This window comes from Ambystoma mexicanum, chromosome 10, assembly GCF_040938575.1.
Source record: "Ambystoma mexicanum isolate Mex_15411 chromosome 10, UKY_AmexF1_1, whole genome shotgun sequence".
Lineage (NCBI taxonomy): Eukaryota > Metazoa > Chordata > Amphibia > Caudata > Ambystomatidae > Ambystoma > Ambystoma mexicanum.
This window is the reverse complement of record NC_090932.1, coordinates 733,560,938-733,573,892: the sequence shown is the minus strand read 5'-3', so window position 1 is coordinate 733,573,892 and position 12,955 is coordinate 733,560,938. Positions and strand designations below refer to the sequence as shown.

At 46.2% G+C, this 12,955-nt stretch overlaps 1 protein-coding gene across 2 annotated transcripts in view; it reads right to left on the bottom strand.

Annotated features, from left to right (window-relative positions):
* The window catches only part of RNF13 (ring finger protein 13), a 1,183,896-nt gene that overhangs the window by 110,174 nt on the left and 1,060,767 nt on the right, over positions 1–12,955 (bottom strand). For both annotated transcript variants that reach the window (XM_069618372.1, XM_069618373.1), the window contains one exon: positions 7,910–8,003. In XM_069618372.1, the coding sequence (XP_069474473.1) occupies positions 7,910–8,003 (94 nt within the window). The remainder of the gene's footprint in view (positions 1–7,909; positions 8,004–12,955) is intronic.

Genomic DNA, 12,955 nt, shown 5'->3' with positions numbered 1-12,955 from the left:
GCGCCCTTTCGGCCGCCAAGATGCAGCGACCATCCTGAGGAATCCTTAGGTGTCCGAATTCAGAGTGGTCAGGAGCCAAGCTGCTAGGCTGAGGGAGCCTGGGTTGAGATGCCACACCTTTCCCTCGTTCTGCGAAAGAAGATCTGGCTCTGACCCCAGGTGAAGAGGGTCATCTGCTGCTAGGTGAGGATGGTCTGAGAATGAGGTCTGTCTGGGCCAGAACGGGTCCACCAGGCTCAACCTGCACGGAACCCTGCGAACCACCTGAATCATTTTCCTGATCAGGGGAAACGGAGGAAATGTGTACGCGAACAGGCCCATCCACGGGAATGAGAATGCGCCCCCGTCTCCTTGAGTCCAGATGAGACACTCTGCTGTCGAAGAGACAGCACTGCTTGTTGTCTGGGCTGGCAAATAAGTCCAAAGGGGGAGTCCCCCATTTTCCGAAGATCCTCGACACCTGGTCGTCCTTCAGCTGCCATTCGTGCATCTGAGCGGATTCCCTGCTGAGAGCATCCACCTGAATGTTTTGAACCCCAGGCAAGTAGAAAGCCAAGATCTGAACCTTGTGCGCTATGGCACAGTACCAGATAGCCTGAGCATCCTGGGACAGGGGCTGTGAATGTGTGCCCCCCGTTTGCGCAGATAGAACATAGTTGTGATGTTGTTGGTCAGAATCTGTACCACTGAGTCCTGAATGAGGGGCAGAAAAGAGTGCCCAGTGAGCTGCCCTCAATTCCAGAATGTTGATGTGCAAAGAAACCTCTGTGAGTGACCACAGGCCTTTAACCTGTAACTGGCATACCCCTCACAATGTTGCCAGAGTAAGTCCACCACTGCTGGGCGTCTCCCAGCGACCAGGAGATGAGAACCTTGTCGGACCAGGAGCTGTGGATCTGTGACCACCTTGAAGCAAGAAACTCCTGCACCGGCCGCATGAAAAGATGACAATTCGGGATTAGTGGGATGCAAAACGCCATGGTGCCGAGAAGGGACATGTACACACAAACCGTGACTGAAGTTTCTGGTACAAACGAGCCCGCCATGGACAACAGCTTATTTTATCCTTTCCTGTGACGGCTTCACCAGATTGAGCTGCGTATGAAAATGAGCCCCCAGAAAAACCAAGTCCCTGGAAGGCGTTAGACAGGATTTGGCAAAGCCCAGACTCTGTAACTGAGGATAGATGCGTTGAGAGATTCTGACGTCCACTGACGAGTCGCCCCCCGACCAGCCAGTCGTCCAGGTACGGATAAACATGGTGTCCGTTCCTGCGGAGGTAAGCCGCCACCGGAGCCAGGCACTTGGTGAATGTCCTGGGAGCTGACATTAGACCAAAGGGGAGAACCTGAAACTGGTAATGCTCGATGCCGACCATGAACCGTAGAAACTTGCGATGATTGGGGTGCATGGGGGATGTGAAAATATGCATCTTGGAGATCCAATAACGTCAGAAATTCCCCCGGCTGAAACGTCCGAATGACGTCTTGTAACGTTAGCATCCTGAACTTTTGGCGTTTCACATTTTTGTTTAGCGACTTCAGGACCAGAATGGGGCGCCATTTTCTGTTTGGCTTTTTGATGACAAAGAACCGTGAGTAGGTTCCTCTTCCCGACGCTGAGACCCTCTCTATAGCCCCCTTTTGTAGCATCAGAGGCACCTCCTGCCGTAAGACCTGTAGATGCGGCTGCGCTCTTTTCACTGGTGGAATAGGGAGTCGCGGACGCCTGAACGCCCAACGATTGGCCGTATCGGACTGCATCCAGCACCCATCTGTCCGTCGTAATCAAACGCCACTCGCCGATAAGTTGCGCCACCCTCCCTCCAAGTTGACTGCCCATGTGGCAGTCATTGTTGAGGTTTGGACCGACAGCCTCTATGAGCGGAGGAGGAGGAACCCCCTCTTTCGCTATCCTTGATATTCCTTGTTCTGTTGTGGGGATTGGAAAGATCGTCGGAAACCCTGGGAGAAATAGGTAGAGCGACTGTATCCATTGACCTGAGTATCTACAAACCTTCCGTTCCCCGAGGCTCCCGGAAATGGGCGAAAGGGGTGAAAAGACTGCCTGCCCTGCAGAGCCGTCAGTGACCTCGCAGTATCCGAGTCTTCCTTCATGTTCTTCAGTGCCTCATCAATCTTCTCCCTAAAGAGCTGCTTCCCTTCGCAAGGCATGTCCACCACCTTGTGCTGAACCTATGGCTGGAAATTAGTATAGCAGAGCCACGTCTGCCGCCGGAGAACTACTCCATTATTAATCCGTCTTCTTTCCGAAAGCATCCAGTTTATGGCCTTTGTTGTCTGGGGGAGTCGCACACTTGTGCTGGGTATGCGCCTTCTGACCTGCTGCTGCCGACACCACCGACTCCAGAGTGGGCTGCGACCTTAGGCACTTTGGGGTGGACTCCGGCGCCTTGAACTTCTTCTCCAAGCAGCCCTTGACCGCAGGTTCTGTGAACGGATGGCGCATAGTCTGAAGCCCTTCCTGCCACACGTGGTCCAACAGAAAGCAAGTTGTGTATTGTGTGAATGCATCATGAAGACACAGACAACAGATTCTAGGTTCAAACAAAATATGTTTATTAACTTAAGGCCTAACTTGCCCTATGCTAAGGTGGGAATTCCCTACCTAAAGAAACTAAGGACAGCCTGAGTCAGCAAGTTCAACTTAAAGATTGGTGTGTGTCCAAAACCTATACTTGCCCTCACAACTAAAGCTAAACAATGTTTATAGATGTCAGCAACAAACTAAACAGTGTTCCAAATAAAAGTTCCGAGCTTCGTCCTGCTCTAGGCTTACTTTCCAGATCCCCGTCCCCAAGTTCAAAGCAGTTCCAAAAAGAGCCTCAGGTTTCCCCTCACCAAGGTTACAACACTGTTCCAAAAGTCTTGGAGTTCTCCTTCCCTAAGGCGACGGCTCTTCCAGCTTGCCAATGTACAATGAGTCAAAGTCTCTTAATTCTCACGACCAGTTCCAGGTCACCTTTGTAATACTTCAGGTTCAATTGATACAGATTGCTATCTTTCCCATTCACTTCAGCAATCTTAGTCACAACATTCTGTATCTGGACTTTCCTCTGCTTTTCCAGACAGAGTATCCTCGGTCTAGGTGCAGTTGTCGGACCAAACGGTCCACCCATTACAGGTCATGCAACCATTAACCCTAGATTTCTTGCTCACACAGGTTTCTCTTTCACCACACCTGTACTTTAGTTTGAATTCACTCTGAATTCTCCTTGCCAGTCTTTTGGCTTTGCCACAGTGTGTTCTTCCACACAATTTATTCTGTGATGCTCACCCTTTTCCACCACCTTGCATTCACAAACTTCATAAGTGTTCATCACTTGCTTTTCACTTTTCATAACATGCTTTCTACTTCATTTAACATGTCATTCTTTGCCTTTAAATGTTAATTACGGGTGTTCACACCTGTTCTCATTTAATTCATGGACTTCTTAAAGCTTTGCTTCAGTTCGGTATTCAATAATGCTTGTAAAAGCTTTCCTTTACTTTAAAGTTCAGCGTTTGTTCGTAGTATTCAAAAAGCCCCCTTTCTTTGGGTTTACTGTCACTTGCATATTCATTTCCATTCAACTGGCATCACCATATGCCTTGCAGTAGCCCCCCTTGAGTGTCCCCTCTGATTCACTCACTGGTCCTCGGGGGCTCCTCCTGGTGGTCTCTCTCTCTCTTCTCGGCACCACGTACACTTCTCTGCAAGCAGCACTCGCCTGCTACTAATCCCGCTGTGGGTTGCCGGTCGCTCTGCCTCTCACTCGTAGATGCTACCGGTGGCCTGCAGAACTTGAGTCCTCAGTGCCCCACATCTCCAGCTGTGGGCACTATGCAAAGGGGACTGGTCAGCCTTGACCCTTTCACAGCCCGCTTGGGCCCTGTTGTCACAGTTTCATTCAGGCAAAAGCCGGCGTCCTGGCCTCCAGGCAAGAACCTCCTCTGCAGCCCTCTTTGCAGGAATTCACACCTCTCAGGCCTACCTCTCCCGGCCCGGCATCTCTCATGCTGGTTTTCCCTTTCCTTGTTGTCGGCTCCACCTTTTATACACCTGTGACCTATTAACAGGTTGCAGGTGTGAGCTCTTGTGTGTAATTGCTCGACTTCAGTTACTGGTGTTCTCTGGACATGCCTGACTCTCTCAATAGTTTCCAGGGCTCTTCCTCATCTCAGTACCAGAGTGGTGTAACTGCATATTATTAGTGTGTACAACTTCTAGTCACCTCTTCCTCCTCCCAGTACTAGAGTGGTATGACAGAGGAAATAACAGGAAGTGAATGGCAACAACCTATAAAAGGTAGGGGGAAGGTAAGGTTAACTCTCACAAGGGAAAGGGGGATACCATGTTTCGCCTAAAGACATCCTTTTATTAAACCTCTTACTATCATCACTACCTTGATGGTGTTTTCCAGGGTCATCCTGGAAGGAAGAAAAGGGAAAAGGATGACAATATCCCATAAAGGCTTCTGGGTCTGAAGGTTCCTCCATGTCTCACACGGACATACCCCTTTCATTCCCCCAAGTCTCCTCTACCCAGGTGATCATCCCTCGCATATCCACCGCCAGGGTCAGGATCCAAAAGCGATGGCCCTTCTCATGCAACCCGAGTAGAGGATATCAAGGAGAAGGAAGTGGGGATGCCCTCAGGTTCCTCACAACTGGTGGATGCTTGATGGGTGGGGCTAATGAGAGAGCTAAAAGCTCAGAACCAAAACTGTCTCGGCCACGCTGGTGCAACAAGGATCCATCTGCACGGATGTTAGGGTGTGTTGAGGACTTTTGGAAAAAGCGGAGACGGCAGAAAGGCATATAGAAACCTCCTGTTCCATGTAAACATGAAAGTGCTTTCCAGGCTGGCTGGCTGAGGGAACATGCTGACGAATTAGTCGCATTTGGTATTGTCCCTTGTGGCGAATAGGTCTACCTCCTGCTTCTCCCAATGTACGGAAGATGACTTCCACTTGCTTCTGGAGGAGCACTATTCGTGGCAAGAGCGAAGTTTCCTGTTGAGGGAATCAGCCAGAGTTGTGTACCACTGGAAGGTGGAAAGGTGAACCGAAACATTCCCTAGGAAAGAGCCCATTTCCACAGAGACTGCATCTCGGAAGAAAGGATCAGAGATCCAGTGTCGGCTTGCTTTTGGATGTAGAACATTGTGAACATGTTGTCCGTGAACACCTGTACCACTTTTCCTTGCAGATGCAGCAATAAAAACTTGCGGTCCAGAACACTGCCTTGAACGATGAGGAGAGACACTTCTTCTGTCAACGATAGGCCTCTGGTGTGCAGATTTGCAGTGTGGCTACACCAGCCCTCCATGGATGAATCTGTTGTCACAGTAACAATGATTTGGGACAGTGAAAGGAGCTCCGCTAGTAAGGTTGGTGACATTCTCCTACCAACGCAGAGCGTTGTGAAAGTGACTGGTGAGGGATAATTTGTCATCCTCATTGAATTCCTGCAGGGGGCATATGTGGAGCCTGCCATTTTTGATAAGCAGGATGCATGAGGACACCATACGCAAAAAGCACTTGAGCATTCTGCTTGAGGAAACCTGTCGCTGGGACAACTCTTGCACCCTTGATAGAAATGATTTGACCCTGTCGGCCGATGGGGTGGAAGTCGTAGTATCTAGATGTACCCCTAGAAACAGCATTTCTTTCGACAGTGTCGTCCATGACTTTTCGCAATTGAGAGACATGCTGAATGATGTCAGTCAGGCTTCCTTGGCCGTTGTGTGTTCAAGCCCCAGCTTGAGGGTTGGTACTCTGATCAACCAGTCGTCCACATAAAGTTAGACATGAATCCCCGACTTACAGAGGTGCACTGCGGTTGGGACAAGGCATTTTGTAAACACCCTTGTGCGAACTTGAGTAATTAAGGAAAAGACACTGGCAAGTATCTCTGCGAGAAGGTACGGTTGGAGACAAGGGTATTCAAATATATATGCTGGACCAAATTGGGGGCGGGGGGCAGGAATTGGGGCCCTCTGATGGTTCGGTCATTACGAGTGTTTCAGGACTCCTTTTTACCCTCCAGCTGTTCTACTGAGAGGTAGCCACTTTCCCACCTGACAATGCAAGATTATTAGTCTCGTCACACTATATACAATCAAAAGGTTTAATTTATGCTATGAACGTGTTAAATTAGGAAAAACATTCAAGGAAACTAACTTCCACATTCTTGATAGGTACTCAGGCAATATAATCCTACCCTTATGAATTAGTTGGATACAGCACTGACTCAGAGAAAGACTAGCATAGCCGTTCATTTGCTCCTCTGTCAGATTGTATGTCCTCAGAAGTAATAGAAATGCTGAACACACAGCAAACCAACCTACCGTAACCACCCTTATATGGCTCTTGAAAACACTTAAAGAAATACAGGAATCCAGACTCTACATACAATGCAGTTCCTGGGGGAAAATACAAACAGATCTCAAAGCCAATTCATTATGTTTTACGTGTGTGCAGGACTTTCAACATCTTCCATTTGTACTACACAAGTATCAGATATGCCAAAGAAGTTTGAGAAGGAGAGAAAACCAGTGCCAAAAAACTCCCAACAGTTTTCTGCTAATAGAACTCATCACACCAGAATAACCCAGAACCAGTGCAAGAGGAAATTGGTCCAATATCTATTATACTAAAATGTCAGAAGTCAAGAAGGCAATACCGAAGACAGAATGGAAAGCCAGGATAAAAAGAAAAACGGAGTGTGTTATAAATGACAGAACAATGATCCAACCACAGAACAAAATCAAGCAAGGCCAGAAGTTCAATGAAAGAAGATCCCAGGAACGCAGAGACCACTTTATATCAGAACAACAGTTGAGGTGCAATGAGTTCTTTTGAAGCCGACTCTTGAAGCATCCTATAGCTAGCAACTACACAACAGAACTATCAGCATGTTGAGATAGATGCACTGTGGTGGAAGACCAATACACTGGAAACCTAGGAGTTTTTGTCTCTTCTTTTTTTATAGCTGGCTTCAAAAAATTGAGCACAATAGCAAGAATACTGTCTGTGTGCTACTCAGCCAGTGGGGTTGAGGGTGGCAGAATCAGCACTAGTAATAAATCCTCATGCAAACAGCACATTACTCCAGGTTGGTCCCGAGTCAATTGTCAACATCCGTACCCTAGACATAGGACTTCAAGTTTAGAATGCCCAATGGTGCTCAGATTTCATGCTATGCTAACTTCCCAATAGCCTAATGACAGGTTTACATTCAATGAGGAGAAACGAGCCCATACATGCTCCTTCTATTTGTATATATAAATGATCAACAACAGAGTCCCTATTTTGCTGAAATAGTCATGTCATATTCCACAACCTGTTGAACATGTAGGAGCTTGACAATCTTTGAGGGAGGATTTTAGAGCATTAATACCATCATGTCTAACCCTCAAAGTGCCTCAACATTATTAAAATGTAGGTTGTGTTGCAAAGGATGACATTAGGACTGTTAGCTTGGTGTTCATTAGCAGATGCAATACTAGACGAAACTGAATGTCTAGTTGGCGAGATTATGATTTATGGATATTGGGCAGTACATATTTAGTAGATTCTTCACACGCCAATTTACATAATTTTCATAAGAAAACAGACCTTGAAGCAACATGTTATTAATAGCCTAGACAATCAAGCAAGGTTATAGGATTCCAGACATTCTGAATTGCAACAAGTATACAAAACTTTCCAATGTGGTTCTCACATCTTATAACAAATCCTTGCATAATCAAGAGCAGGGATTAATCTTAAAATTAAAAATGTCACACACGAAGATGTTAACTTTTATGCAGCATTAACCTTTTGTCACTGTATTAATATAATTTGAAATGATAGGCTCATACAGTCCAGTCAAAACATTATAACCTAATAGTACCATTCACTTACCTTTTTTGTACTTCTGTACAGGAAGCTTTTTTAGCTGATCTTTACGGAGACGGTTTTTTCGCGATTTATGTCTGTCCTGCACAAATTTTGTGATCTGGAAAGAAAACACAATATTTGAAACAATTCAAGAAATGTAGCTTTACACCTGATCTTAATTCTAATAAATCTGAAGTAGGTTCATGTAACTCCCAGCTAGTGGCTGAGGATGTTCACGTTAGAATTGCCCTCCATATACATGTGTTGAAACGCATGTTCAAAATCGATTTTTGAAAGGTAAATGATTGTCCAATAAAATTCTCACTTTCTTCTTATGGTGGACACTTTTGAATACCCCATGAGAAATCCAGAAATCTTGTGCTTTTAAAAAGAATTCATATAATATTTAAATTCTAGGCAGATTCAGCAATACATAAACTACGTAACCAAAAGGAACCAACAATTATGAGGGTAAGACCACAAAGAAAAAAAGGGATAACTACCCGCTTTACTCTTTCTGTACCACCACAGTTGCTCCCCACATTTTGAACTTAATGACCCCTTTATGAATATGCAACTTCTACTAGAATGTACTTTACTTAAATAAATGCTTCCTTGTTAGAATGCTAATTCCCCAACATGAAGTATTATGAAGCAGGCAATGTGTGCGCCTCAACTTATACCTGCTTCTCTTAAATGCCCAGATTTAAAAGAAAAAGTCTTTCTTTGCCCTGTTTTTTAGATGCTATATCATTTGTGAATCAGGCACAGAGTGTAAGGGATGTGGGAGAGAGGGAGAATGTGCCTCCATGTGATGTGAGAAATACAATACACACTATCCTACAAGAAAAGGATATCACAAATCATCTTACACTTAATGTGCAAGGATGTGGCCATGAAACTCTTTGGTGGTTTGCAATAGCCTTAATGTACATAAGGGATAGTTTTGTCGACTTATTGCAGACAAGTTCTGAACTCAGAACTGTTAAGAAGGATTTCTGAACTCTGTTCTGGAGGAGCAGAGGTTCAGAAGGCCAGCCTAGTTTCTTGGAACAGGGTAACCTCGGGACAAGCCAGACCAATCAGGGGAGCTATGGCAGGTGGTTAAGACTAAGTCTCAGGAGGGGTGAGGGTGACTGAAAGACCTCAATGAGCATACAAAGCAAGGACACTTACAAATTACTCCAGACAGGTGTTATATTAAAAATATAGACACATTTATTACACGGCCTTTGTAACATAGACCATAGCAAAGAATCACAGTAACACTAAGTAAACCAATACATCACACTCAATACAATATATATACACAAAACCAATGGGGTTTAAAGGGTTAAACGCACAAAATATGTTGACAACCTAGAGGGGAAGAAAACAGTCAGTGCAGGTAATCTTTAGACCCAGTTGCACATCAAGAATACACCCAACTAAGAGGCATTCCAAACCCTACGTGGAGAGGAACCTTGTGCTCAATAGTACATGCACGCGGGTGTGCCAATGGGCAGAATAGGGTCTCTTCAAGGGTCTTTAGCAGCTCAGGAAGGTGGGTGAGGTGATGCAGAACAAGTTCCCACTATTCAAGATGGATCTCCACTTGAGGGCAGAGGCAGTTTAAGAGTGCGGGATAGAGTCGCTATTTCGCAATAGCTGTGGAAAGGAAAGGGGCCCTCAGGGGCCACTCGTGCGTAAAAATGGGCTCCTGCGCTAGGGGCCACCGGTTGGGGTAAGGATTACTCACCGGTCCCCGACACAGGCAGACCCAAACTTCGCCAGTACAGTCCACTTCGCTGGCAGGTTTGAATGCGGAAAAAAGGACGTCTCGGCACCTTGTAGTTCCCAAGTTACAGCGATGATTCCCAAATGGGCAGTGGCGATTTCTCCGCTCTGGGTGGAGGAATCGGCCCAGTTTCATTGCAGCAGGCTTCAGGGGCAAGACGGTCACAAATGCAGCGAATTTACACAGGTCGTTGCCGCGGCAGGGCAACACGGTAACCGCGTTTACTCCGGTCCTGGCGCACTCGTCTCACTTCAGACCTGGGAATGCCAAGTGTACGAAATTCGGTGTGAGGGTGCCGTGGACACAGAGCTAGCAGTATACCAAGTTTCGAGGGCCTCCTTGAAACGACGGCAGAGACAGAGCAAAGGTCCTGCGTAAGCTGGTCAGCCCACTGGTTGGCCCAGGGACACTTCCGAGAAGGCTTACTTGCAGGGTTTGATGAAGGTGCCGAGAATAGTTGGTCCCACTATTCCAAGGGGTCGAAGCATCTTTGCAGACCTTCTAGGATGACCAGATGAAGAGGAGTCCCACGGGACGACAGCTGGCTCAGGGTGCCAAACCTTCCATCGGGTCACCAGCGGTTCCTCGACTCGGCTTCGTGTTGTAGGACACTTGGCTCCTATCCTTTGTTCGGTGTGAACTCAGGAGATCGACATGGTAGTGGTGTTTTCAGCCTCCTCTTATCCAAAGTTCCCCTCGCGCCAAAACGGAGATCTGCTCACAAACAAGCACTCCATACGTGGACCAATCACGGACCCCGGTGGTCCCAGGCATTCAGGGCATTCCAGACTCTCTGGCACCCAGGATGTGTATTGGGATCAGACATCCCAGCCCACATCCTGGAGGCACACAAACAAGGCATGCAGAAGCCCGCGAAAGTATTGGGATTCGCGGGAAAGTGCATGGCCAAATAAGGACTGACCCAGGTCGACTCGACCTGGGGAAGGTGAAGGGGCAAGATGGCCAAAGGACAGGGCAAAGAACCTTGTGGCATGGCCATTTTGGAGCCAGGCCACCTATTTGTGCCAAACGTGGTTAACGCGGTTAACATGGCAGGAAAGGGTTAAAAATAATGCAAAAAGATAGCTGCCACCAGGCCGGTCCATGACACATCTGCACAGTTCATAAAAAGTCCAGCGAGAGTTTCTAGGGCCTTTGGAAATGACTAGAGACCCAAGTGTGCTGTATGGTAAGACACATTGCACACTTGTTACATGTTGCACAAAAGCTGCAACATGAGGAAAGGACTAAGGGAAACAAAGTCTCCCAGTAAAAAGTGAGCGAAAGCCCAGAGGAGTGCAGCTTAAGGCTGTGCTTCCCTGGTAAAGTCAGTCAATGGTGTCTAAACAGCAGCAAAAAGTTTGGGGGTTGACACATGGAGGGAAAATTACATACAATTATGAAATCTTTCCTAACAAGAACTTGCTTACATTACAAATCGCCTAAATTATTATAAGTGCCTAGTGCATCATAGTCCCCCTGCACACATTGCCAGCAAACAGACACTTGATGCCTCCCCCCACCAAGTGAGATGGCACATAGCCGACCCAAACATTGTTTACTTTAATTTTACAGAAATGGTCCGATGCTGCGCCTATATGAGCTTTGGAGAACTAGACTAAGTCAAAGGTCTGTGCTCAAATGTAATAGTCACTATCGGCAACAAGCTGAAACACTGTAGCTATGTGCTTTGAGATACACCTTTGCTCCATGCATCAAGACTCGTCCTGCATTTGAAATAGTCCAAAACACACAACTGCCAACCAGGCTGGTATCCACCCCATCTACAAACATGCCCGCCCCATGCAGAAAAGTCTTCGAAAAATAAAGATATGATGGAAAAAGGTTAGAGGTCACACCAACCATTCATAAAACAAGCAAAAGCAGCCCATCCAAAAGTAAAAACCGAGTTTGTGTTGGTTGGGCTAAATGTGTAAACAAGCAGATCTTGCTTTTCACCAGAATAAACAGTGACACATAGTGCTGTGGACAAAGCATTAGCTACACCACTATGTCAAACAAACCAGTCCCTGTTGAAGACACTAGATACTACCCTGGCAATGCAGATCTCCCTCCAGCCCCACCATTCAATATGATAGTAGGAGAATTGTTGCAAGGGCCCTGATGGGTACTGTGGCTCAAACAACCTAAAAATTCCTAATGAGATAGGCAGACCCCGAAGTGATGTGGTCAATGCTGTTGCATCTAGTTGTATCAAAAGTGCACAAACGCTTCCAATCACTGCCAAACACATGATTATGCTGCACCATCAAATTAACTTTGATTTTGAATGATTCAACCGGAGGGAAGCCAAACAAGGCTAAAGCGAATCAATGAATGCATTCCACACGAAGGTAGGGTACCTTGCCAGGTCTTACAAATTGGCTGACAGCAGCAACAAAACAAGAGCACAAGTCATCAAAGACTGCATCCACCAAACTGTTGTACCACATTCAAACAAACATGCATTCCCCACAACAAGAATTCTCCTGAGATGGTACAAAACCTGAACTTCTGCGTATCTGCCAAGGGGAAAGACACTACCAACATAACAGCATAGGCAGTGTCAAGACAAGAGGACAACCAACAAGGAGAAATACACATGTGGTCCCCCACTGCATGAGTGCATGATCTCAAAGATTGCCTAGCTCTGGGGTGCGCATGCCTCAACTGCAACAATTTTCAAAAATCTGTCACACACAGCACAATGTGAGCCAGTCTGTGGACACAAGGCCGATCATATGAAGGCTGGCAGTAGATGAATAAAATGTGCAAGAAAGAATCAGCAGCTACAGCAATGGGGTGGTGTTCTTCGTATATCTACAAATACAGTCGAGACAAATCCACCTAAATGCAAAGTCCTCAGCAACAGTATTAGGGATACCAAAATCATTCACACGGTTGCTTGTACGCTCCGCAATCAACCATGCAGTTGACATCACCAACCTCAGGACTTGAATGCCATTTTCATTACTGAGACCTGGATGACATCCACCTCCACCCACATCCTAGATGTCCTTACCCCCAACGGCTATAGAATTCTATCAGACAATCCAAACATGAACGGCAAAGGCCTCACCATCATTCAAAAGGCATTATGGCCATTCACCCTACTATACGTCACCACTGTTGGCTCTTTTGAAAACCTTTCCTGCCACGTTCGGCTCTCCCCAATGGACACAGTGAATCAATAAATCTTTATTATATATAATTTTTTAAAAATTATTTACAATACAGCATTCAATAAAACCACAACATTATATGTTAAAATCCACAACAAATTCATCAACATT